At 44.2% G+C, this 26,482-nt stretch overlaps 1 protein-coding gene across 1 annotated transcript in view; it reads right to left on the reverse strand.

The window, feature by feature from the left end:
• Positions 1-26,482, reverse strand: part of TEX11 (testis expressed 11) — a gene marked incomplete at its 5' end in the record, with an annotated part of 118,119 nt that overhangs the window by 69,721 nt on the left and 21,916 nt on the right. The window contains 6 exons of the mRNA XM_082264254.1: positions 3,847-3,927; positions 6,014-6,133; positions 6,215-6,295; positions 6,516-7,516; positions 10,590-10,674; positions 19,738-19,859. Of these exons, the coding sequence (XP_082120380.1) occupies positions 3,847-3,927; positions 6,014-6,133; positions 6,215-6,295; positions 6,516-7,516; positions 10,590-10,674; positions 19,738-19,859 (1,490 nt within the window). The remainder of the gene's footprint in view (positions 1-3,846; positions 3,928-6,013; positions 6,134-6,214; positions 6,296-6,515; positions 7,517-10,589; positions 10,675-19,737; positions 19,860-26,482) is intronic.

Here is a 26,482-nt window from a genome sequence, read left to right on the forward strand (position 1 = left end):
TTCCGAACTTTTTCAGCAAAAAGTTCTAAATTCGGCCGAACCTCGAACAGCCAATGTTCGGGTCGAACCGATGGTCGACCCGAACCATTCGATCATCCCTAATTAGGACAGGATCCCCTCAAACCACAGCAGGAAAAAAGGACAGTATCCCCCCCCCAGCCACAAGAGGAGAATAGGACAGGACCCCCCCCCCCCCGAGCTACAGAAGGAAGATATGACATAATCCCCCCTCCTCCCCAAGCCACAAGAGGGGATTAGGACAGGATCCCCCCCAGCCAAAGGAAGAGAATAGGATAGAATCCCCCCAGCTACAGAAGGGAAATATGACAGGATCCCCCCTCCTCCCCAAGCCACAAGAGGAGAATAGGATAGGATCCCCCCAGCCACAGAAGGAAAATATGACAGGATCCCCCCTTCTCCCCAAGCCACAAGAGAAGAATAGAACAGAATCCCCCCCCCCTCCAGCCACAGGAGAAGAATAGGACAGGACCCCCCCCCCCACAGCCATGTTAGTCACTTGAAGGAGATATATGTGAGCATTGACCTCAGCTGTGACTCTATGTTGCATGGATACAGAACAATGGTGGCATTGTATGAAGCGTGGAGAGTTCCTGGAATACTGCAACCAGATCTCCGCATGTATACAGTGTCCAACAAACTGCTACTGTGTATCCTGTCACTATGGAGGTATCTGCCCTTCCCCACTTCTAAAATAACTTCAGGGTGAAAAAGTTAGGTCATTATCTTTATCATTTGTGGTTCTCCACAAGGGAGGCCCCTAGGATACTTCAAGGGGGTCCTGGGGGAGGACAAGACATGAGACATAGGGGCCACAGAAAATGAAAGGGGGTTACATACTGCTGATACCTCTGATGTTCACCCCATACTGCAAGAACCGCTCATGGAACTACAAGGCGATTGGTTAGAAGGCCAAGCAAGTCTGAGACCCCAAAAACATTATTTTTGGGTAAAAAGTGCCATTTCCAAAAGATATATACGAAGCACGCAGGCACTGCGGGTGGATAAAAACCCTCCTACATACTGTACAATACTGCATGGATTTATCACAAGTTTGCAGATTTTGCAAAGTAATAAAGTATTACTAAAAGCAAAATTAAAAAATAATAAAAAACGTTCCCACTTGCTGACCGGCCGTATTCTGACACTTTTTGGTTACACGTTTAAATCTGTATTTTTTTGCTAGAAAATTACTTAGAATTAGAACCCCCAAACATTATATATTTTTTAGCAGAGGCCCTGGGGAATAAAATGGCGATCGTTGCAGTGATTTATGTCACACGTCATTCGCGCAGCGATCTTGCAAATGGAATTGTTTTGGAAAAAATACACATTAACCACTTCTGGACCGGGAAAGATTTGTCCCCTTAATGACCACGCCATATTTTGCGATTCTGCACTGCGTTATTTTAACGGAAAATTGCGACGCTGTAACTAAATAAAATCGACGTCCTTTTTTCCCCACAAATAAAGCTTTCTTTTGGTGGTATTTGATCACCTGTGCGATTTTTATTTTAACAAAAAAAGAGCGACAACTCTGAAAAAAATAACAATATTTTTCACTATTTCTGCTATATAACATCCCCCCCCCCCCCTAAAAAAAAATGTAAAAATCGAATTATTTAGCATTTTAGGCTAATTTGTTTTCTGCTACATATTTTTGGTAAAAACCCCAATAAGCATATTTTGATTGGTTTGCGCAAAAGTCAACACCTCTACAAACTAGGGGAAAGATTTTTGTCATTTTTATTTATTTATTTTTTACTAGTAATGACGGCGATCAGTGATTTTTTTTTTTTTTAAGCTTAAGCGGGACTGTGACATTGTGGCAGACAGTTCGGACACCTAACTGACATTTTTGACACTTTTGGGGGGACCAGTGACATTACAACGGTAATCAGGGCTAAAAATATGCACTGTCACTGTACTAATGACACTGGCAGGGAAGGGGTTAACCCAGAGGTGATCAAAGGGTTAAGTGCGAGCCTAGGGGGTGCTTTCTAACTGTGGGGGGAGGGACTTGTGAAATGACCATAGAGACCTGTGATCCTATATAGAAGGAGCTCTGTGATCATTCCAGAGAGAAGAATGGTCAGATGTGTTTACAACATCCGACCGTCCTTCTCCCTCAGTGGGGGGCAATCACGGGTGCCTGGCGGCAATTTCGGCCGCCGGCCCCATGGATTGGTTTTCCCCGCTGCCCCCCGGCACCACATGCGTGACTGATGTAGGGCTACGTCGGTTTGCGGAGGAGAGCCAGCCTGTCGCAGTAAATGTGCGGCGGGCGGTTGGGAAGCTGTTAATTAAATAAACCAAATATTTACCCCAATTTTTTGTATAATGTGGAAAGATGATGTTATGCCGAGTAAATAGATACCAAACATGTCACACTTTAAAATTGCGCTTGTGGAATGGCGTCAAACTACTTATTTAAAAATCTCCACAGGCGACGCTTTAAACCTCTTTACAGGTTACCGGTTTAGAGATACAGAGGAGGTCTATCGCTAAGATGATTGCTCCCCTTCCAATGTTCGCGGCGATACCTCACATGTGTGGTGTGAATACCGTTTACATATGAATGCGTGACTTACGTGGGCGTTTGCTTCTGCGTGCGAGCACGGCGGGTGCTTTACAAAAAAAACATTTCTTATTTATTTTACTTTTTATTTTTAAATGTTTACACTTTTCCCTTTTCATTTTTATTTATTTTTTATCACTTTTATTCCTATTACAAGAAATGTAAACATCCCTTGTAATAGAAATAAGGATGACAGGTCCTCTTTATAGAAAGTTCTGGGGGTCAAAAAGATCCCAAATCTCTTCTTTACCTTTTTTTTACTTAAAAAAATTTTTTACTTTCAGCCCGGACTGGAAGTGATGTCATGGCGTCTTTCTGGTCCTCCAAGGCCATAGAGGAGATCAAAGAGTATTAACTCTATGGGAGCAGCCAGCCGCACCGTTGAATTGTCTATCAGGGGGGAATCAGCAGAAACGGTAAACCCGAGAAACACCAGTGATTGGCAGAAGAATGGGGGGCGGGGGGCGTCCCCTTCCGTCGTTTTGGAAACTGTTCCAGCAGCTCATGAGCCGCTCAGACTGATTTTATAAGCGGCCGCCCACTGCAAGAAACAATACCGGGGTTATGGTAGATAGCTTCAGCCACAATCCCGGTAAACCACTTGAAAACTGCAACGTGTACAGTATATACTGTATGTATTGCGGTTGGAAAGTGGTTAAATGACAAATATCTGATACTCACCTGCTCTTTGTAACAGTTTTGTACAGATTGGCCCCGATCCTCCTCTTATGGGGTCCCCAGGTGTTAATTTTGGCTTCTCCTCTTCTCTGTGTGCCCCCATAGCAAGCCACTTGCTATAGGGACACACCATGCGTGCTTACTGGAGTACTGGGGCGCATGCGTGCCGCTGGTGAGCCCCGTCCCGCTGTGATTGGACACAGCGGGAGCCAATCAGCAGGTCGGGATGTTCGCCGCCACGTGTGACATGTCCCAGAGGATTGCAGGGAGGGAGGAGGAGGGGAGAACTTCCGCTCGAGTCACCTAGGCAGCCCAAGTGGAAGTGGGAGCGGGTACCGGTCAAATCTAGGTACCCCCCCAAAAAAAAAAAAAAAATGACATGCCAAATGGGACATGTCGGGGGTCAGCAGTATTTAAAGTAGAAGTTCCATGTTTGGGTGGAACTCCGCTCTAAATGTTTATTGGTACAACAAAGATTTTATAAATTTGTAAAATTAAAGAATGATTATTTTTAATACTGGCAATAATAAATAAAAAGCCACACGGATGTAAAACAACAGATCACAGCTCACCTTGTTTGGCTGGGTCAGCAGCATGTCTTTGCATCTCAGAATCCTCGCTGAGGCGGTCTGAAAATCCTTCAGAGCCACGGCCTGGGAAAACGCACACAACGGGAAAGTCTTTGAATGTTGCCATAAAATATTTCGTACTTTTCTTTTACACTTAGGCTCCATTCACACTTGTGCGATTTGTCATGCGACTTTGGACAGCAGCGTGCCTTGAGGTTTCTTCCGGGGTGCCTTGGCAAGATGCCTACAGTTTTCCCCACAATTGTATACAAACCGGTGGGTGGATGAAATCTGCCTTTTAGGTACACAAAGCCACAAATTTTCATTGTACACTGTGAGGGGGAGTGAGGGACAGAGACTTGGGGGATGCTGAGAGAATAGTTTGGATGGCCTCAGATGGGACGGTAATATTTTGGCACTGCAAGTACCGGCTCGGCTTCACTCGGCCCTGCTTGGCTCAGTTTGGTTTTCCACTGCATGGTACCGCATGGTACGGTGTTGGAACAGTTCGGTACGGTTTGCTTTTCCGCTTTTCCACTGCATGGTACCGCATGGTACGGTGTTGGAACAGTTCGGTACGGTTTGCTTTTCCACTAAAGTAGTAAGTGGGTGGGATAACAACGATTCTCTGACCAATCAGTGGCTGGTAGTGACAAACAGTCAAGGCTGCATGCAAAGGATTGTGGGATATGGTATCGGTACGGCCCTGTTGGAACCACAACTGAGGTGGTACTGTTTAAGTGAGCCGTACCGTTCAGTTCCATGTAGTGGAAAAGCACCGCCATACCATACCGTACCGTACTGTTCCAACACCGTACCATGCGGTACCATGCAGTGGAAAAGCGCAAAAGTGAGCCGAATCGTTCGGTTCCATGCAGTGGAAAAGCGTCTTTAGTCAGCAATATCTCTCAGGAAATGTATGAAGATGAATGATTTGACTTTTCAGATTGCTAGAATATTGCAGGAGTGTCTCATAGACCCTTGCTAGATAGTGAGGTGGGGTGGGACTAGATAGTGAGATGGGGTGAGATTTGTTATTGGTAAGTGCCTGTATTCCATTGTTCTGTTGTTTCTGTCTGCCTTAAGATAAACTTATTATGGGATGTATATGTGTATGTGGATTGGCTGCTAAGGGGGAGGGGGGATTGTCCCACAGTGTATATCTCTTTGTGCATGTGTTTGAATAAACAGTTTGAGTTCTTCTTCACCCTCAATCTAGAGTCCTGTCTTATTTTTGGGGAATCTGCTACAAGGGATTTCTATGCTCTTCATACTCCCTTGAATAATCACTAAGCTCTTGTAAGAGCTTGTTCCTGTTCCTGCTTCACTCTCTGGGGAAAGAGAGGTTCACCCATTGGAACCTGGATCCTTGTCGTAGGTCCAGGGTGGATAGGAGACTGCGAGATCCCAACCAAGCTACGGCGGTTTGTGGGGTCTGAGGTGGTTATGGTGTCTGGTGGAGTGCTTGGAGCCCTCGGGAAGTACTAGGAGCATCCATCAATGGGGTACCCAGTCGGGGTGGCGGTTGATCCGTTACATACACTATTACAACCTTCTAGCTGCCAACCTCTAAATGACCAATGGCTTCATCAGTTGATAAGGAGGATGTCAGTTGCCTGCATATATCCCTTTCCCCTCTCCATCAGTTTTGGGGTCTCAAAACTGAGGGAGAAGAGAAACATTGGAATACTAGTCAGTATCAGTTTGCAAAAGTGTATTTGCTTTGGAAGAATAAATTACCTCTAACGTTGGGTGTCCTACTTGTATCGATGTTGCTGCATTATATAAAACTATCAGAATAGTTCTTACATTTTAGAATGGGGCTCAAGATTGTCCATAATTTTGGAGGGTGCCTCAAGATTGTCCATAATTTTGGAGGGCGTCTCAAGATTGTCCATAATTTTGGAGGGTGCCTTGAGATTGTCCATAATTTTAAAGGGTGCCTTGACTGAAAAAAGGTTGAGAAACACTGATATAGAGAAACACAGAGACCCAGTGATGACATCACTGAGACTAAATGTAATGAAAATGGAAAGGTTTTATTTAATAAATCAATAAGCATGTTAACGTTAACGGGGGGGGGGGGGGTTAGGAGGAAATCAGGGGAGTCAAATTATAATCAGATTATTAAACTTCACCTTTAAGAAAAGTAGACATCACAGGGACTTACAGCCTCCGCCTGATATGTCAGCACTTTAAAGACTTCCGCCTCCACCCAGTCTTTGCACAAGTTGACGTCTGTCTCCTGAGGGCTTCTCTGAGACTTCATGGAATAAAGCTTTTCTAGACTCTAGTAGAGACATGATGGAAAGGCTTAACAAGCTGAGTCACTGGCAGACTCCAGTCTGATCTCATATCAAATTAAACTTACATTCAAGGAGGTTTCAAGAAATATAGTTGCCCGCTCTGGCTTTCCAACGTCTATCCAACCCTTTCCAGTTTTCATGGCCATCTGAGGAGTAAAGTGATTGTGAATATTCCTAAAGCTAGGAGATCATTACCAGACCATGCTACAATTATAATGTACAGGAACAAGGGGCAGGGGACATTGTACTCAGCAAAAAGTTTATTAAACGATTACCTAAGCAGTAGTAGCTGCCTGGCATGTTCTAGGACAATCAACATCTGCCTTGACATATTCCATGGTGATTGAATGAAGGTGATTGAGTTACCTCTGCAATTGCTGGGTATGTTCCTGACATATCTGAAGAGACACTTGGAGGGAACTGAGAAAGACACTTGGAGGGAACTGAGGGAACTAAGGAAGACGATTGAACAGAACTGAGGAAGACACTTGGACGGAACTGAGGAAGACACTTAAAGGGAACTAAGGAAGACGATTGGACAGAACTGAGGAAGACACTTGGACAGAACTGAGGAAGACGGAACTGAGGAAGACACTTGGAGGGAACTGAGGAAGACGGAACTGAGGAAGACACTTGAAGGGAACTAAGGAAGACGGAACTGAGGAAGACACTTGGAGGGAACTGAGGAAGACGGAACTGAGGAAGACACTTGGAGGGAACTGAGGAAGACGGAACTGAGGAAGACACTTGAAGGGAACTAAGGAAGACGGAACTGAGGAAGACACTTGGAGGGAACTGAGGAAGACGGAACTGAGGAAGACACTTGGAGGGAACTGAGGAAGACGGAACTGAGGAAGACACTTGAAGGGAACTAAGGAAGACGGAACTGAGGAAGACACTTGGAGGGAACTGAGGAAGACGGAACTGAGGAAGACACTTGGAGGGAACTGAGGAAGACGGAACTGAGGAAGACACTTGGACAGAACTGAGGAAGACGGAACTGAGGAAGACACTTGGAGGGAACTGAGGAAGACGGAACTGAGGAAGACACTTGAAGGGAACTAAGGAAGACGATTGGACAGAACTGGGGAAGACACTTGGAGGGAACTGAGGAAGACAGAACTGAGGAAGACACTTGGAGGGAACTGAGGAAGACAAAACTGAGGAAGACACTTGGACGGAACTGAGGAAGACAATTGAACAGAACTGAGGAAGACACTTGGACAGAACTGAGGAAGACACTTGGAGGGAACTGAGGAAGACACTTGGACGGAACTGAGGAAGACGATTGAACAGAACTGAGGAAGACACTTGGATGGAACTGAGGAAGACACTTGGACGGAACTGAGGAAGACACTTGGACGGAACTGAGGAAGACGGAAATGAGGAAGACACTTGAAGGGAACTAAGGAAGATGATTGGACAGAACTGGGGAAGACACTTGGAGGGAACTGAGGAAGACACTCCGACAGAACTGAGGAAGACACTTGGAGGGAACTGAGGAAGACGATTGGACAGAACTAAGGAAGACACTTGAAGGGAACTAAGGAAGACGATAGGACAAAACTGGGGAAGACACTTGAAGGGAACTAAGGAAGACGATTGGACAGAACTGGGGAAGACACTTGGAGGGAACTGAGGAAGACACTTGGAGGGAACTGAGGAAGATACTTGGACAGAACTGAGGAAGACACTTGGAGGGAACTGAGGAAGACACTTGGAGGGAACTGAGGAAGACACTTGGAGGGAACTGAGGAAGACACTTGGAGGGAACTGAGGAAGACACTTGGAGGGAACTGAGGAAGACACTTGGAGGGAACTGAGGAAGACACTTGGAGGGAACTGAGGAAGACACTTGGACGGAACTGAGGAAGACGGAACTGAGGAAGACACTTGAACAGAACTGAGGAAGACACTTGGAGGGAACTAAGAAAGACACTTGGAGGGAACTAAGAAAGACGATTGAACAGAACTGAGGAAGACACTTGGAGGGAACTGAGGAAGACACTTGGAGGGAACTGAGGAAGTCACTTGGAGGGAACCGAGGAAGACACTTGGACGGAACTGAGGAAGACGGAACTGAGGAAGACACTTGAAGGAAACTAAGGAAGACGATTGGACAGAACTGGGGAAGACACTTGAAGGTAATTGAGGAAGACGCTTGGACAGAACTGAGGAAGACACTTGGAGGGAACTAAGGAAGGTGATTGGACAGAACTGAGGAAGACACTTGGAGGGAACTGAGGAAGACACTTGAAGGGAACTAAGGAAGACGATTGGACAGAACTGAGGAAGACACTTGGAGGGAACTGAGGAAGACACTTGAAGGGAACTAAGGAAGATGATTGGACAGAACTGAGGAAGACGCTTTGACAGAACTGAGGAAGACACTTGGAGGGAACTGAGGAAGACAGAAATGAGGAAGACACTTGAAGGGAACTAAGGAAGATGATTGGACAGAACTGGGGAAGACACTTGGAGGGAACTAAGGAAGACGATTGGACAGAACTGGGGAAGACACTTGGAGGGCACTGAGGAAGACACTTGGACGGAACTGAGGAAGACGATTGGACAGAACTGAGGAAGACACTTGGAGGGAACTGATGAAGACACTTGGAGGGAACTGAGGAAGACACTTGGAGGGAACTGAGGAAGACACTTGGATGGAACTGAGGAAGACGGAACTGAGGAAGACACTTGAAGGGAACTAAGGAAGATGATTGGACAGAACTGAGGAAGACACTTGAAGGTAACTGAGGAAGACGCTTGGACAGAACTGAGGAAGACACTTGGAGGGAACTGAGCAAGACACTTGGAGGGAACTGAGGAAGACACTTGGAGGTAACCGAGGAAGACACTTGGACGGAACTGAGGAAGACGGAACTGAGGAAGACACTTGAAGGAAACTAAGGAAGACGATTGGACAGAACTGGGGAAGAAACTTGAAGGTAATTGAGGAAGACGCTTGGACAGAACTGAGGAAGACACTTGGAGGGAACTAAGGAAGACGATTGGACAGAACTGAGGAAGACACTTGGAGGGAACTGAGGAAGACACTTAAAGAGAACTAAGGAAGACGATTGGACAGAACTGAGGAAGACACTTGGAGGGAACTGAGGAAGACACTTGAAGGGAACTAAGGAAGATGATTGGACAGAACTGAGGAAGACGCTTTGACAGAACTGAGGAAGACACTTGGAGGGAACTAAGGAAGACAATTGGACAGAACTGAGGAAGACACTTGGAGGGAACTGAGGAAGACACTTGGAGGGAACTGAGGAAGACACTTGAAGGGAACTAAGGAAGACGATTGGACAGAACTGAGGAAGACGCTTCGACAGAACTGAGGAAGACACTTGGAGGGAACTGAGGAAGACACTTGGAGGGAACTGAGGAAGACAATTTGACATAAGTGGGGAAGACACTTGGACAGAACTGAGGAAGACACTTAGAGGAAATTTGGGAAAAGACTTGGATGGAATTGAGGAAGACACTTCAACATAACTGAGGAAGACAGTTGGACAAAACTGAGGAAGACACTTGGAAGGAATTGAGGAAGACAATTGGTTTTGATGTGAGGTCTAAAGCTTGCTATGGTGCACTGGTACACCTGTTGTCTAATGCTTATAAAATGACACTTACAGTAATGTAGGAAGGTTTTCTGACCCCTAATGTATATTTTTCTTGTGTGTGTTGTAGAGGTGTACTCTTACCAAAACATTCCTTTCTAACGCTGTCTCTGATTGGTTAGAGCCCTCACACCAGCAAGCAAGGTTACAGGCCACATGACGCACTACAATACAAAGGAACATATTATCTGGCTATTAGAAATCACAATGTTACATATTTTATTATTATTTTACAGGATTTATATAGTGCCAACAGTTTACGCAGAGCTTTACAACATATATACTGAACATAAAAACCATTACAGTCCAGAGGCAGGAGAGGTATATGAAAGTGTAAGTACAGCCACAACCCTTTTTTTAGGTTTTGGTTGGAATGGAGAAGGTTTAAAACTCCCGTGTCTTCATTTTTTGGTATGTTTTCTGCTGGAGAGACTTCCCTTTACCTGTAACAGGTTATTCCCCTCCTAGACAGTTGTTAGAGAACAGGTGTCCCCATTGGAAGATTCCCCCTCGATTTCTGTTCTGGTGACAACTGTAACATTTTGGATTTCCCATCAGAGTTCGAAAAGTTGTCTCAGTGACAATGGTGTGCAAAGTCTAGAAGAGGTATAGTAGAGGTTCTTGGAATACCAATACTTAGTGGTGCCATATTGCAGAATGTCAAACCAGTTTCTAAGACTCAATAGCACTGGTGAGACTTTCATTGTCAGACAGGGTCACCCTAAAACGGGCGTACCCAGAATCAGAATCAAGAAAGAGAAAGGTGGAAGAGATGCCGAACCACAAAATGAGTTGAAGACTTCATATTTACCCATAGATCTCTCCATCTCGGTAATGGCTTCTTCTGCCCTCTTTGTGACTCCCCAGTTCCAGAGGTCAACGGCATATTCTTCCATCTACACAGGGAACACAATGATAATTCAGGAGGAGGGACCATCATGCTCTCACTATTATCATTCATAGTCCTACCATAGAGGCAGATGTATGAACAGATAGACAATCAGGTCCTACTCACAGCCCTATCTACGTGCTGATCATTCATAGTATCTATCATTCATAGTCCTATCATAGAGGCAGATGTATGAACAGATAGACAACCAGGTCCTACTCACAGCCCTATCTACGTGCTGATCATTCATAGTATCATTCATAGTCCTACCATAGAGGCAGATGTATGAACTGATGGACAACCAGGTCCTACTCACAACCCTATCTACGTGCTGATCATTCATAGTATCTATCATTCATAGTCCTATCATAGACAACCAGGTCCTTATCACAACCCTATTTAAGTGCTGATCATTCATAGTATCATTCATAGTCCTACCATAGAGGCAGATGTATGAACTGATAGACAACCAGGTCCTACACACAGCCCTATCTACGTGCTGATCATTCATATGTAACGCTCCTGCGTTTTATGTATGATGTGGATTTTCAGCTGCAGAAATATTCCACTTCAGTAGTCATGTAGAGAAACGCTGAGACACCATTCCCAACTCTCAATGACTCATCATGTGTGGATGATCTCAATTCAGCAAGTAAATACACACACTCAATAAGATGTTTCCTAGAGTGACTTATGTATATAGTAACACAGTGATGATAGGCTGAAGAGACAGGTTGGGTAGAGATGGTAGACGACTGAAAGTAAGATAGTAGCAGATGGGATGCAGATAGGTTTAGCAATCATGTATGGTAGCAGATGACAGAGTAGCAGGTGGACATACAAGAGAGATCAACCCAGTGCAAGAACAGGTGGTAGTAGGCTCAAGAGCTAGCAATCTTAGATAATGCAGATGTAGTAATAGTCCTTAGTATGCAGAGCTAGATAGTGTAAGCTTTAGTATGAAAGTTATAGAGGTTTCCCCTGTGGGGGGTTTCCCCTGTGGGGTACTTATCACTAATAGCAATGTAGCAGAGGAGAGGTTCGGCAAGAGCGGATGATCCGGTAGCGGGATACAGGGATCAGCGCAGCGTGGTTCCGACAGCGAGGTATGCTTGCAAGCATGAGAGCTTCAAGACAGGTTAGCATCAAGGCACAAAGCAGTTTGAACGAACACATGTGAGTGAGAGCCGGCGATCTAAATAGCCATCCAGTCCGGCGCTCAGTAATGACAGCATCAGTCTTAAAGGTGTATGCGCACCTTACCAAAAGAGAATGGTGGGGCGCATACACTTATGAAAGAGTAATTAGGGTACCCAAAGGTACCAGAACATTACATCATAGTATCATTCATAGTCCTACCATAGAGGCAGATGTATGAACTGATGGACAACCAGGTCCTACTCACAGCCCTATCTACGTGCTGATCATTCATAGTATCATTCATAGTCCTACCATAGAGGCAGATGTATGAACTGATGGACAACCAGGTCCTACACACAGCCCTATCTACGTGCTGATCATTCATAGTATTATTCATAGTCCTACCATAGAGGCAGATGTATGAACAGATAGACAACCAGGTCCTACTCACAGCCCTATCTACGTGCTGATCATTCATAGTATCATTCATAGTCCTACCATAGAGGCAGATGTATGAACTGATGGACAACCAGGTCCTACTCACAGCCCTATCTACGTGCTGATCATTCATAGTATCATTCATAGTCCTATCATAGACAACCAGGTCCTACTCACAACCCTATCTACGTGCTGATCATTCATAGTATCTATCATTCATAGTCCTATCATAGACAACCAGGTCCTACTCACAGCCCTATCTACATGCTGATCATTCATAGTATCATTCATAGTCCTACCATAGAGGCAGATGTATGAACTGATAGACAACCAGGTCCTACTCACAGCCCTATCTACGTGCTGATCATTCATAGTATCATTCATAGTCCTACCATAGAGGCAGATGTATGAACTGATAGACAACCAGGTCCTACTCACAGCCCTATCTACGTGCTGATCATTCATAGTATCATTCATAGTCCTACCATAGAGGCAGATGTATGAACTGATAGACAACCAGGTCCTACACACAGCCCTATCTACATGCTGATGCTCTGCGGCATTGGAATAAAAAGGAAAGGAACTTTGACCAACGAGTGCAGGATCGCAGGGTCAAAGGTTGGTCACCAAAACTGAACTCTAGGGACAAAAACTTTCATTAAAATATATTCTTCATTAGCCACAAAGGACAGGGTAGGTTCACATATATGCGGTTGCAGTCCTGATCACGTGCTTAAAAAAAAAAAAAAAAAACCCCATTGGAATCCATGCGTCCGGCGCCCTGCATGTAAATTAGATGGCCGGATGCATGGATAGGAGGGCGGCGCTCCTACGCCCCCAATGGACAGGCCGCCACTGGATATAATAAAATCGCCCAAACTTTGAAAAAAAAAAAAAAGGAATGGAAGAGAAGCTGCAAAGTATGCTGGGAATGCAGGAAGTTGTGGAAAGAGTCGGCCAGCAGACAGGCAGCGCTCACACCATGACAGGAGAGGTCTCCTCTAATCTTCTATTGGACTGTCAGTGATGAGTATTGTTGGTATTGTTATTACAATGCTGATGTTATAGAATGAAGGTGTGTGCTGCCACCAGAGAATTCCTTTTGACAAGAATAAAATACATTTTTGAAATCATTCTGACATGTTAAAGTTTATATGAGATTTTACTGGTTGGGTTTAAATATAGACAGACAGCCAACTGCCGTGTTTATAAAGATGCTCATAAATTTCACTCGACATATTCAGCTATGAGTCAGTGAGCCTGGACATGTCCTGATTATATAAAAGGCATTCCTTAGTTTCTGCATTTTACACTTTATTTTTTGATATATGTGTATATATAAGAATATTTTTATACCAATAACCAAGACCACCCTACCCAATGAACTCACTATAAATAACACCTATGCAAATATATATATATTATTATTATTATTAATAATATATATATATATATATATACACACACACACACACACACACACACACACATTTTGTATTTATTTTTTACTATTTTGAAATACTTTATATATATATCTTTTTTTTTTTTAATAAAAAGTATTTGAAGTGCTGCAACCCTTTTTGTTATTTGGCTGATTCAGGACAGCCTGGTTGCAATTTTTTTTTTTTTCATTAAGAAAAAGGTGAGCCCCCAGCAAGATCACATATCCATTGCGACCAATCAGCTATATAACAAAAATTGGTTGCAGCACTCGAAACACTTTTTATTAAAAAAATATATATAAAGAATGTATTTCAAAATAGTAGAAAAAAAAAAAAAATATATATATATATATACAGTGTATATATATGTTATTTGTTTTGGATAGGTGTTATTTATAGTGAGTTCATTGGGTAGGGTGGTGTTGGTTGTTGGTGTTATTACTTATCATAGGTCATATATTTGTAATATACACATCTATACATATATTCTACAGTATTTTGAAGGTGCTTATTTGGTGAACTACAATACATGCATTAATGAGGTGGGGGGGGGGGGGTTAACAATGACGTGTGCATAACGACTTTATAATTATCAATCAGCTGCTGCAACTGCAGGGCTCTAATAAGGAAGATGGCAGGGTCTGCATATTTTTAGACATGATTTACCTTGACATTTTTGTTGCAGGGGATGCCTGAAATCTGACTTGTACCTTAGTGCAGACTTCTGGGAAAATCAGTGGACCAATCACATGCATGAAATTACATTTACTGGGGGGGGGGGGGGGGGGCGTTCTGTATACCATCTGTGTACAGAACTCCTCCAGGATACCATAATACCATATTGCATTTTCCTGATGCCAACATGGCAGCAAACATGTGATATAGGGGTGGAGGGGCGGAGCTATATCACTTGTATGCTGCAATTGGTGTCAGGAAAGGAAAATGATGGTATTTGCTATTTTTCAGTATCCACCCCTATATCACATGTATGCTGCCATGGATTGGCGTCAGGAAAGGAAAATTATAGTAAGTGTTTGATACAGTTTTATGTTTTACAGAAAATCACAGTGGCTGCAGAGTGAAAAGGAAAGCTTGTTTTTAATAACATTCAATTACAATCTGACTTGTGTAGCGATTGTGTACGCTATATTATTATTTTTTTTTATTTGCTATAATTTTCCCTTTAAATTTTTTTTTAATGGTTTAGTGTCATGTTATTTATCATAAACTTTTTTTTTTTTTTAATACAATTTTTGTGGTGCAGAGATTTGTTTTAGGTACTTTTTTTTTTTCTTTTTTTCTGTGAGAGAGCGGCGCGGTGTTGTTCTATTTTTTCCCTTTAAATGTTTTTTAATCTGTGGGTTATATTTGTAGGAAGTTAAAAATGGTTTAGTGTCATGGTATTTATCGTAAAGTTATTTATTTTTTTTTTCATATAATTTTTATGGTGCAGAGATTTGTATTAGGTACTTTTTTTTAATTTTGTTTTTATTTTTTTTAATTTTTTTATCTTCTTTCTGTGAGAGAGCGGCTCTTCAGTGTAATCCCCCAATCACTGTAGAGTGTTTCCTCCTGCTCTATGCTCACAATGAGTTTAGTGGAGGAGAAACGCGCCGATGTTTCTTATTAATCTGAACCTTTTATTCTCCATTATCAGCATATAAATGGAGTCTTTGCATAAATTGTGTAAAAAAAAAAAAAAAAAAAAGAAAAAAAAAATAGTTTTGCTAAAACTCAGAAAGCAGAATATTGGAATTTGCAGACAGACATTGTTCCCGGCAATCCTCCTTCAGATGAATCGTCCGTCTTCTGCGAGCCAATCCTACAAACTATTTGTTCCCCACATATTCAGCTATTTGTTCACATGTGTGTCAGTTGTTGAATAATTACTTTTTTTTTTTTCCAATTTTTTTGTGACCATGGGATCCCCCCTGCCAGGTAAATATTATAATTATATATTATAAATATTAAATATATAATAAATTAATATAATATAATATAATATACTATAATATAATATAATATACTATAATATAATATAATATAATATAATATACTATAATATAATATAATATACTATAATATAATATAATATAATATAATATACTATAACATAATATACTATAATATAATATAATATACTATAATATAATATAATATAATATAATATACTATAATATAATATAATATAATATAATATACTATAACATAATATACTATAATATAATATAATATACTATAATATAATATAATATAATATACTATAATATAATATAATATACTATAATATAATATAATATAATATAATATAATATAATATAATATAATATAATATAATATAATAATATACTATAATATAATATAATATACTATAATATAATATAATATAATATAATATAATATAATATAATATAATATACTATAATATAATATAATATAATATAATATAATATAATATAATATACTATAATATAATATAATATAATATAATATAATATAATATAATATAATATACTATAATATAATATAATATATATAATTAAATAATAAATATAAAATATTGTAAATATTATATTATAATATAACTATTAGAAATAATATCAATGAAGATTAACCCCTTGATGCTGACGTAACACATATACGCAGCCCCCACTGCACCGGGCTTTTTGCCATGAGGCCACATATCTGCGTATCTCCCTTTGTGCCCCAGGCCCGGCCCGGTACTAACGATCGGGACCCTGAAATCCTTATTCTGAGTCACCTGATTGCTGTGGTACCCTTTGATTAGCTATCACAGTGATCCGTCACTGTGAATCCCGCCCCTGTTTTGGGAATGGAGAAAAAGTGTGTGTACAATAAATAAATAAATATAAAAAAATAAAACAAAAAGTGTGTAAAATAAATAAATAAAAAAATAAAAATAAAAAAAGTGTGTGCAAAATAAATAAATATTAAAAAATAAAAAAGTGTGTGTAAAATAAATAAATATTAAAAAATAAAAAAAGTGTGTGTAAAATAAAGAAATAAACATAAATAAATAATAAAATAAAGGAAAAAATGCCTAGATTAAGGTTTGATCTAGGTCAGTGCCAGGGTTAGCGTTTGGGTCAAAGGTCAGGGTCAGTATACTGTATTTTGGGCAGGATTTTTTTGGTTATAAATTAGTGTGTTTTAGGTCAGATAAAAAAAAGAAAAATGCGCACTATTATTTCTGGGCGGTACTACAGGTACAAATAACATTCACGCGTGGTATCGCTGTGATAATCAGGAGCGGGAAACTTTATTTTGGGCTGTTCTTTGGTGGTAGGTTATGGCAGTAACAAGAAATACATAGATACACTTTGAATTTTTTTTTTTTTGGCCAGAGGCAGGTTGTGTGTGTGTGTGTGTGTGTGTGTGGGGGGGGGGGGGAATAAGTTCTGTAGTTCTCCTTTAAAACAAAGGATTTATAGCTGACACCCTCATCCCCTATTTCTATGGTAGAATAGGTCTCCCAGCCTGATCTGTAGCAGTATGTGTATATGGTGGCCTAAGCCAGTGCTGTTCCACTGGCCATGCCCACCGACGCGTTTCACACCGCCCACCAGGGCTTGAACTGGCCATAGACGGTTTGAATCTCAGAACCGGCCGAGGACCAAACTGTGTATGGGCAGGATAAATATACCAATCAGTTTGGGTACAACCAGCCTGCCAGATTTACTTGCGATTATCGCTAGCAACTGCCTATAGCCACCAGCAATAATGACTACCATCTCCCAGTGGGGATGGCTTCCCCCGCTCCCCCGCCAGGAGTATACAATGCCTCGGCAGGAGGGATTCCCATAAGCACTGTCTGTGGGGGAATCGTGGTTGCAGGAAAGAAATTTGCAACGTTTATGATCTGCCTTAGTCATAGAGGTCGGACGAAACTCGTCAGTGGATGTGACCACTAAAGTGGCGCTGGCTGAGGCCACCATATACAAATACTGGTACAGGTCGAGCTCCAAGAGTGTTGGATTTAGTTTCTATCATACACACACCTGGATTGTGATACCCCGGCACCCCTATTCCTGGGCACGAGTGGGACATCCCATTATTTTCCTGCTTAGAGCGCCACTACAAGGTATAGGTGGAACCTATTTCTAGGGGTGTCAGAGGAGCTTGAAGAGCGTCGGTTTTAGGTTCTATCATACACACTATTGGATTGTGATACCCTGACACCCCTATTCCCGGGCGCCAGTGGGACAACCCATTCTTTTCCTGCTTAGAGCGCCACTACAAGGTATAGGTGGAACCTATTTCTAAGGGTGTCAGAGGAGCTTAAAGAGCGTCGGTTTTAGGTTCTATCATACACACTATTGGATTGTGATACCCTGACACCCCTATTCCCGGGCGCCAGTGGGACAACCCATTCTTTTCCTGCTTAGAGCGCCACTACAAGGTATAGGTGGAGCCTATTTCTAGGGGTGTCAGAGGAGCTTGAAGAGCGTCGGTTTTAGGTTCTATCATACACACTATTGGATTGTGTTACCCTGACACCCCTATTCCCGGGCGCCAGTGGGACAACCCATTCTTTTCCTGCTTAGAGCGCCACTACAAGGTATAGGTGGAACCTATTTCTAGGGGTGTCAGAGGAGCTTGAAGAGCGTCGGTTTTAGGTTCTATCATACACACTATTGGATTGTGATACCCTGACACCCCTATTCCCGGGCGCCAGTGGGACAACCCATTCTTTTCCTGCTTAGAGCGCCACTACAAGGTATAGGTGGAGCCTATTTCTAGGGGTGTCAGAGGAGCTTGAAGAGCGTCGGTTTTAGGTTCTATCATACACACTATTGGATTGTGTTACCCTGACACCCCTATTCCCGGGCGCCAGTGGGACAACCCATTCTTTTCCTGCTTAGAGCGCCACTACAAGGTATAGGTGGAACCTATTTCTAGGGGTGTCAGAGGAGCTTGAAGAGCGTCGGTTTTAGGTTCTATCATACACACTATTGGATTGTGATACCCTGACACCCCTATTCCCGGGCGCCAGTGGGACAACCCATTCTTTTCCTGCTTAGAGCGCCACTACAAGGTATAGGTGGAACCTATTTCTAAGGGTGTCAGAGGAGCTTAAAGAGCGTCGGTTTTAGGTTCTATCATACACACTATTGGATTGTGATACCCCGACACCCCTATTCCTGGGCGCCAGTGGGACAACCCATTATTTTCCTGCTTAGAGCGTCACTACAAGGTATAGGTGGAACCTATTTCTAGGGGTGTCAGAGGAGCTTGAAGAGTGTTGGTTTTAGTTTCTATCATACACACACCTGGATTGTGATACCCCGACACCCCTATTCCCGGGCGCCAGTGGGACATCCCATTCTTTTCCTGCTTAGAGTGCCACTACAAGGTATAGGTGGAACCTATTTCTAGGGGTGTCAGAGGAGCTTAAAGAGCGTCGGTTTTAGTTTCTATCATACACACTATTGGATTGTGATACCCCGACACCCCTATTCCTGGGCGCCAGTGGGACAACCCATTATTTTCCTGCTTAGAGCGTCACTACAAGGTATAGGTGGAACCTATTTCTAGGGGTGTCAGAGGAGCTTGAAGAGTGTTGGTTTTAGTTTCTATCATACACACACCTGGATTGTGATACCCCGACACCCCTATTCCCGGGCGCCAGTGGGACATCCCATTCTTTTCCTGCTTAGAGTGCCACTACAAGGTATAGGTGGAACCTATTTCTAGGGGTGTCAGAGGAGCTTAAAGAGCGTCGGTTTTAGTTTCTATCATACACACTATTGGATTGTGATACCCCGACACCCCTATTCCTGGGCGCCAGTGGGACAACCCATTCTTTTCCTGCTTAGAGTGCCACTACAAGGTATAGGTGGAACCTATTTCTAGGGGTGTCAGATGGGGAGGGAATAATGCAGGGAAAAAAACACATGCAAGAAGACGAAAAAATGTACGCTTTCTACAAAACAGAAATTACATTTGGCTGAATTTTTTTTTTGGGGGGGGGGGGGAAGCTCAGGAAAAGCCTCCCTCTGATCAGGGAATCTCATTGGCATTGTACAAACCTGGGGATCAGGAGGACCCCGACCTCCATCCTCTTCTAGATTCTTCATTTCATGGTATATCTGGGTGATGAGGTTGCTGGCCTCCGTCGGGTTCTGCTGTTTCAGGAGGTTTTTAATGGACTCTTTAAATAGGAAAATACAGAAAAAGACCAAATTACTATTTTCATTCATGTTGCCTCGTGGCATTTTGTAAATATAAATTGCATGTAGAAAGTGGCCTGGTCATGAAGGGGGGGGGGGGGAGGGGTAAATAGGGTTGCCACCAGTTTGGGATTCACCCAGACAGTCCGGGTTTTTCCATCATGGGTCGGGGTTTCAAGCAGACTAAAACCCGGACACATTCTTCAGACCGGGCCGTGACTCCCCAAGTAACCAAGATAGTCACACAGAAATGTGTTGCCGTCCGGTAGCTGCAGGAGGCTGTCTGTGGGTTCTGCATCAGTGTGGGGCAGGGTGATGATTGGATGCTGCCATAACCCCGGTGTTTAACGTCAAAGTACCAACGTATAACTGCGGGGGGCGCTCCAGAACAGGTTAATATGTTTCTAAAGCATTCCCATTTCTCCTCGCCATTCCTATCTGTGATAGAAGGTCCAACTCCACCTCCTCCCTGTGTGCCCAGGCCCCCCTACAGGAGGACTGGTGGTCCCCCCCTATCAGCAGCCCTGTGGGTAAATCTTCTGAAGGTTAGATGGTTACACTTAACCTCCAGAAGATTTACCCCCTTAATGACCAGGCCATTTTTTGCGTTATGCATCTGGAAATGAACAACAAATGCATCTGGAATGCATCCAGAAACTAATTTCCCTGTCCCTGTCCCTGTCCCTTTACCTATTCCTGTCCCTGTTCCTGTCCCTATACCTGTCCCTGTCCCCGTCCCTTTACCTATTCCTGTTCCTGTACCTGTCCCTGTTCCTGTCCCTGTACCTGTCCCTGTACCTGTCCCTGTTCCTGTACCTGTCCCTGTCCCTGTCCCCGTCCCTTTACCTATTCCTGTCCCTGTCCCTGTACCTGTCCCTGTCCCCGTCCCTTTACCTATTCCTGTTCCTGTACCTGTCCCTGTTCCTGTCCCTGTACCTGTCCCTGTACCTGTCCCTGTCCCTATTCCTGTTCCTGTACCTGTACCTGTCCCTGTACCTGTCCCTGTACCTGTCCCTATTCCTGTCACTGTACCTGTCCCTTTACCTATTCCTGTTCCTGTTCCTATACCTGTAACTGTTTCTGTACCTGTCCCTGTCCCCGTCCCTTTACCTATTCCTGTCCCTGTTCCTGTCCCTGTACCTGTCCCTGTACCTGTCCCTGTCCCCCGTCCCTTTACCTATTCCTGTACCTGTCCCTGTTCCTGTCCCTGTACCTGTCCCTGTACCTGTCCCTGTCCCCGTCCCTTTACCTATTCCTGTTCCTGTACCTGTCCCTGTTCCTGTCCCTGTACCTGTCCCTGTACCTGTCCCCGTCCCTTTACCTATTCCTGTCCCTGTTCCTGTCCCTGTTCCTGTCCCTGTTCCTGTCCCTGTACCTGTCCCCGTCCCTTTACCTATTCCTGTTCCTGTTCCTATACCTGTAACTGTTTCTGTACCTGTCGCTGTCCTTGTCCCTGACCCTGTCCCTTTACCTATTCCTGTACCTCTCCCTGTTCCTGTCCCTGTACCTGTCCCTGTCCCTGTCCCCGTCCCTTTACTTATTCCTGTACCTGTACCTGTTCCTGTTCCTGTCATCCCTGCATGGCATGCCCAGAAGCTGTTTAGCAGGGAATGACGTGCCTGCACCGGAAGTGACGAGCGGGGCCGGTGCAGGCGCATTGATTCCTGAGAGTGATGACGTTCAGCTCCCAGGAGTCGTTGCAAACAGGAAGTGACGGAGCAGGCCGCGGCCACAGAGGGAGGAAGTGGAAGGAAGATGAGTATATTTTCTTCTATAACAAGGTAAGTAAAGAAAAAGAAATTCGGGAGCATCCATTTTTTTTCAGGGCAATCTCAGCAAGCGGATTGGCCAAAGTTGTTTTTGAGCCCGGAACTCCGCTTTAAGTGGTTAAAGGGGCCAGGAGGCACCGGCTCCAAGAGGTTTAATCCTGTGTCCGGGTTTTGCTGGATACCTGTAACCTGGCTGAGTACACAGGTGGGTCATTATATACTCCTGTAACCTGGCTGAGCACACAGGTGGGTCATTATATACACCTGTAACCTGGCTGAGCACACAGGTGGGTCATTATATACACCTGTAACCTGGCTGAGCACACAGGTGGGTCATTATATACACCTGTAACCAGCCTGAGCACACAGGTGGGTCATTATATACACCTGTAACTTGGCTGAGCACACAGGTGGGTCATTATATACACCTGTAACTTGGCTGAGCACACAGGTGGGTCATTAAATACACCTGTAACCTGGCTGAGCACACAGGTGGGTCATTATATACACCTGTAACCTGCCTGAGCACACAGGTGGGTCATTATATACTCCTGTAACCTGGCTGAGCACACAGGTGGGTCATTATATACACCTGTAACCTGCCTGAGCACACAGGTGGGTCATTATATACTCCTGTAACCTGGCTGAGCACACAGGTGTGCAGGGTCATTATATACTCCTGTAACCTGGCTGAGTACACAGGTGGGTCATTATATACTCCTGTAACCTGGCTGAGCACACAGGGGGGTATTATATACACCTGTAACCTGGCTGAGCACACAGGTGGGTCATTATATAATCCTGTAACCTGGCTGAGTACACAGGTGTGTGGGGTCATTATATACTCCTGTAACCTGGCTGAGCACACAGGTGGGTCATTATATACTCCTGTAACCTGGCTGAGCACACAGGTGGGTCATTATATACTCCTGTAACCTGGCTGAGCACACAGGTGGGTCATTATATACACCTGTAACCTGGCTGAGCACACAGGTGGGTCATTATATACTCCTGTAACCTGGCTGAGCACACAGGTGGGTCATTATATACTCCTGTAACCTGGCTGAGCACACAGGTGGGTCATTATATACACCTGTAACCTGGCTGAGTACACAGGTGGGTCATTATATACACCTGTAACCTGGCTGAGTACACAGGTGGGTCATTATATACACCTGTAACCTGGCTGAGTACACAGGTGGGTAATTATATACACCTGTAACCTGGCTGAGTACACAGGTGGGTCATTATATACACATGTAACCTGGCTGAGTACACAGGTGGGTTATTATATACACCTGTAACCTGGCTGAGTACACAGGTGTGCGGGGTCATTATATACTCCTGTAACCTGGCTGAGCACACAGGTGTGTGGGGTCATTATATACTCCTGTAACCTGGCTGAGCACACAGGTGGGTCATTATATACTCCTGTAACCTGGCTGAGTACACAGCTGGGTCATTATATAATCCTGTAACCTGGCTGAGTACACAGGTGTGTGGGGTCATTATATACTCCTGTAACCTGGCTGAGCACACAGGTGGGTCATTATATACACCTGTAACCTGGCTGAGCACACAGGTGGGTCATTATATAATCCTGTAACCTGGCTGAGTACACAGGTGTGTGGGGTCATTATATACTCCTGTAACTTGGCTGAGCACACAGGTGGGTCATTATATACACCTGTAACTTGGCTGAGCACACAGGTGGGTCATTATATAATCCTGTAACCTGGCTGAGTACACAGGTGTGTGGGGTCATTATATACTCCTGTAACTTGGCTGAGTACACAGGTGGGTCATTTTATACACCTGTAACTTGGCTGAGCACACAGGTGGGTCATTATATAATCCTGTAACCTGGCTGAGTACACAGGTGTGTGGGGTCATTATATACACCTGTAACCTGGCTGAGTACACAGGTGGGTTATTATATACCCCTGTAACTTGGCTGAGCACACAGGTGGGTCATTATATACTCCTGTAACCTGGCCGAGTACACAGGTGGGTTATTATATACCCCTGTAACTTGGCTGAGCACACAGGTGGGTCATTATATACTCCTGTAACCTGGCTGAGTACACAGGTGGGTTATTATATACACCTGTAACCTGGCTGAGTACACAGGTGGGTTATTATATACACCTGTAACCTGGCTGAGTACACAGGTGGGTCATTATATACACCTGTAACCTGGCTGAGTACACAGGTGGGTCATTATATACACCTGTAACCTGGCTGAGTACACAGGTGGGTCATTATATACTCCTGTAACCTGGCTGAGTACACAGGTGGGTTATTATATACACCTGTAACCTGGCTGAGTACACAGGTGGGTCATTATATACACCTGTAACCTGGTTGAGTACACAGGTGGGTCATTATATACACCTGTAACCTGGCTGAGTACACAGGTGGGTCATTATATACTCCTGTAACCTGGCTGAGTACACAGGTGGGTTATTATATACTCCTGTAACCTGGCTGAGTACACAGGTGGGTCATTATATACACCTGTAACCTGGCTGAGTACACAGGTGGGTTATTATATACACCTGTAACCTGGCTGAGTACACAGGTGGGTCATTATATACACCTGTAACCTGGCTGAGTACACAGGTGGGTCATTATATACACCTGTAACCTGGCTGAGTACACAGGTGGGTCATTATATACTCCTGTAACCTGGCTGAGTACACAGGTGGGTTATTATATACACCTGTAACCTGGCTGAGTACACAGGTGGGTCATTATATACACCTGTAACCTGGTTGAGTACACAGGTGGGTCATTATATACACCTGTAACCTGGCTGAGTACACAGGTGGGTCATTATATACTCCTGTAACCTGGCTGAGTACACAGGTGGGTTATTATATACTCCTGTAACCTGGCTGAGTACACAGGTGGGTTATTATATACTCCTGTAACCTGGCTGAGCACACAGGTGGGTCATTATATACTCCTGTAACCTGGCTGAGCACACAGGTGGGTCATTATATACACCTGTAACCTGCCTGAGCACACAGGTGGGTCATTATATACCCCTGTAACCTGGCTGAGTACACAGGTGGGTCATTATATACCCCTGTAACCTGGTTGAGCACACAGGTGGGTCATTATATACTCCTGTAACCTGGCTGAGTACACAGGTGGGTCATTATATACACCTGTAACCTGGCTGAGTACACAGGTGGGTTATTATATACACCTGTAACCTGGCTGAGTACACAGGTGGGTCATTATATACACCTGTAACCTGGCTGAGCACACAGGTGGGTCATTATATACACATGTAACCTGGCTGAGCACACAGGTGGATCATTATATACACCTGTAACCTGGCTGAGTACACAGGTGGGTCATTATATTCACCTGTAACCTGGCTGAGTACACAGGTGGGTCATTATATACTCCTGTAACCTGGCTGAGCACACAGGTGGGTCATTATATACACCTGTAACCAGCCTGAGCACACAGGTGGGTCATTATATACTCCTGTAACCTGGCTGAGTACACAGGTGGGTCATTATATACTCCTGTAACCTGGCTGAGCACACAGGTGGGTCATTATATACTCCTGTAACCTGGCTGAGCACACAGGTGGGTCATTATATACTCCTGTAACCTGGCTGAGCACACAGGTGTGCAGGGTCATTATATACTCCTGTAACCTGGCTGAGCACACAGGTGTGTGGGGTCATTATATACTCCTGTAACCTGGCTGAGCACACAGATGGGTCATTATATACTCCTGTAACCTGGCTGAGCACACAGGTGGGTCATTATATACACCTGTAACCTGGCTGAGCACACAGGTGGGTCATTATATACTCCTGTAACCTGGCTGAGCACACAGGTGTGTGGGGTCATTATATACTCCTGTAACCTGGCTGAGCACACAGGTGGGTCATTATATACTCCTGTAACCTGGCTGAGCACACAGGTGGGTCATTATATACTCAGGTCTGAGGAAAGCTCAGAGCTCCCAGTGGGGGAGATGGAAAGTCTCATTAAGGTGAGAGAGAGGCCAACCAGGAGCCAAAGCGTCTCAGTTCCAGGTCTTATTGGGGTGTCAGGAGAACCCCAATCCATAGGCCAGAGGTGGGGCGCTGTGACTAGAGAGCCAAGTATCCAGGAGAGTTGGACAACCCAGTCTCAGACACTGGGAAGAGGTACGGTATGCTACTGTAGTTGAAGCTGGGTGAGCTTATGAGCCAGGTGGCTTGGCATTTTCACAATTGTTTTCTGCTGAAGCTGGAGAAGATCCCGTGCATGGGAAGTCATTTGTTTGTGAACTTTTGCTTTCTTTTTATATAAAAGTGCCCCTTAAAAGATCGTTCCTGTCTGCCTTACCTGAAAACGCACTGAGCCAATCCCCCCCCCCCCCGCCGTGTCACAATGGGCAATAAAAGTCTATCATACATGGAGGGAAGTGCGGTGGGGGTCGGAGGGGTTAGGGCGGTGTACAGCGTTTGTTCACTTTCTCCCCCCCCCCCCCCTCTCTCTTTTTTTTGGAAAAATGTGAACTTACACTTTTTAATCGGTGCCTAATGCAATTATACTGCTGCAGGTGGCCCTCCTGTGCCAACCGGCGTAGATATACGTCAGTTGCACGCCTGCAGCTAGGGGGCAAGCTCACACCGCTGGCGGTGCGCTCCCGCCCCCACTTGTCAGCGGGGACTCCAATGCACGGCCACCCGCGATCGCTCCCCGCTGAGAGAGAAGGACGGTCGGATGTTGTAAACACAGCTGACCGTTCTTCTCTCTAGAATGATCACAGAGCTCCTTCTATATAGGAACACAGGTCTCTATGGTCATTTCACAAGCCC

Source organism: Pelophylax lessonae, assembly GCF_965119305.1.
Source record: "Pelophylax lessonae genome assembly, chromosome: 7".
NCBI lineage: Eukaryota > Metazoa > Chordata > Amphibia > Anura > Ranidae > Pelophylax > Pelophylax lessonae.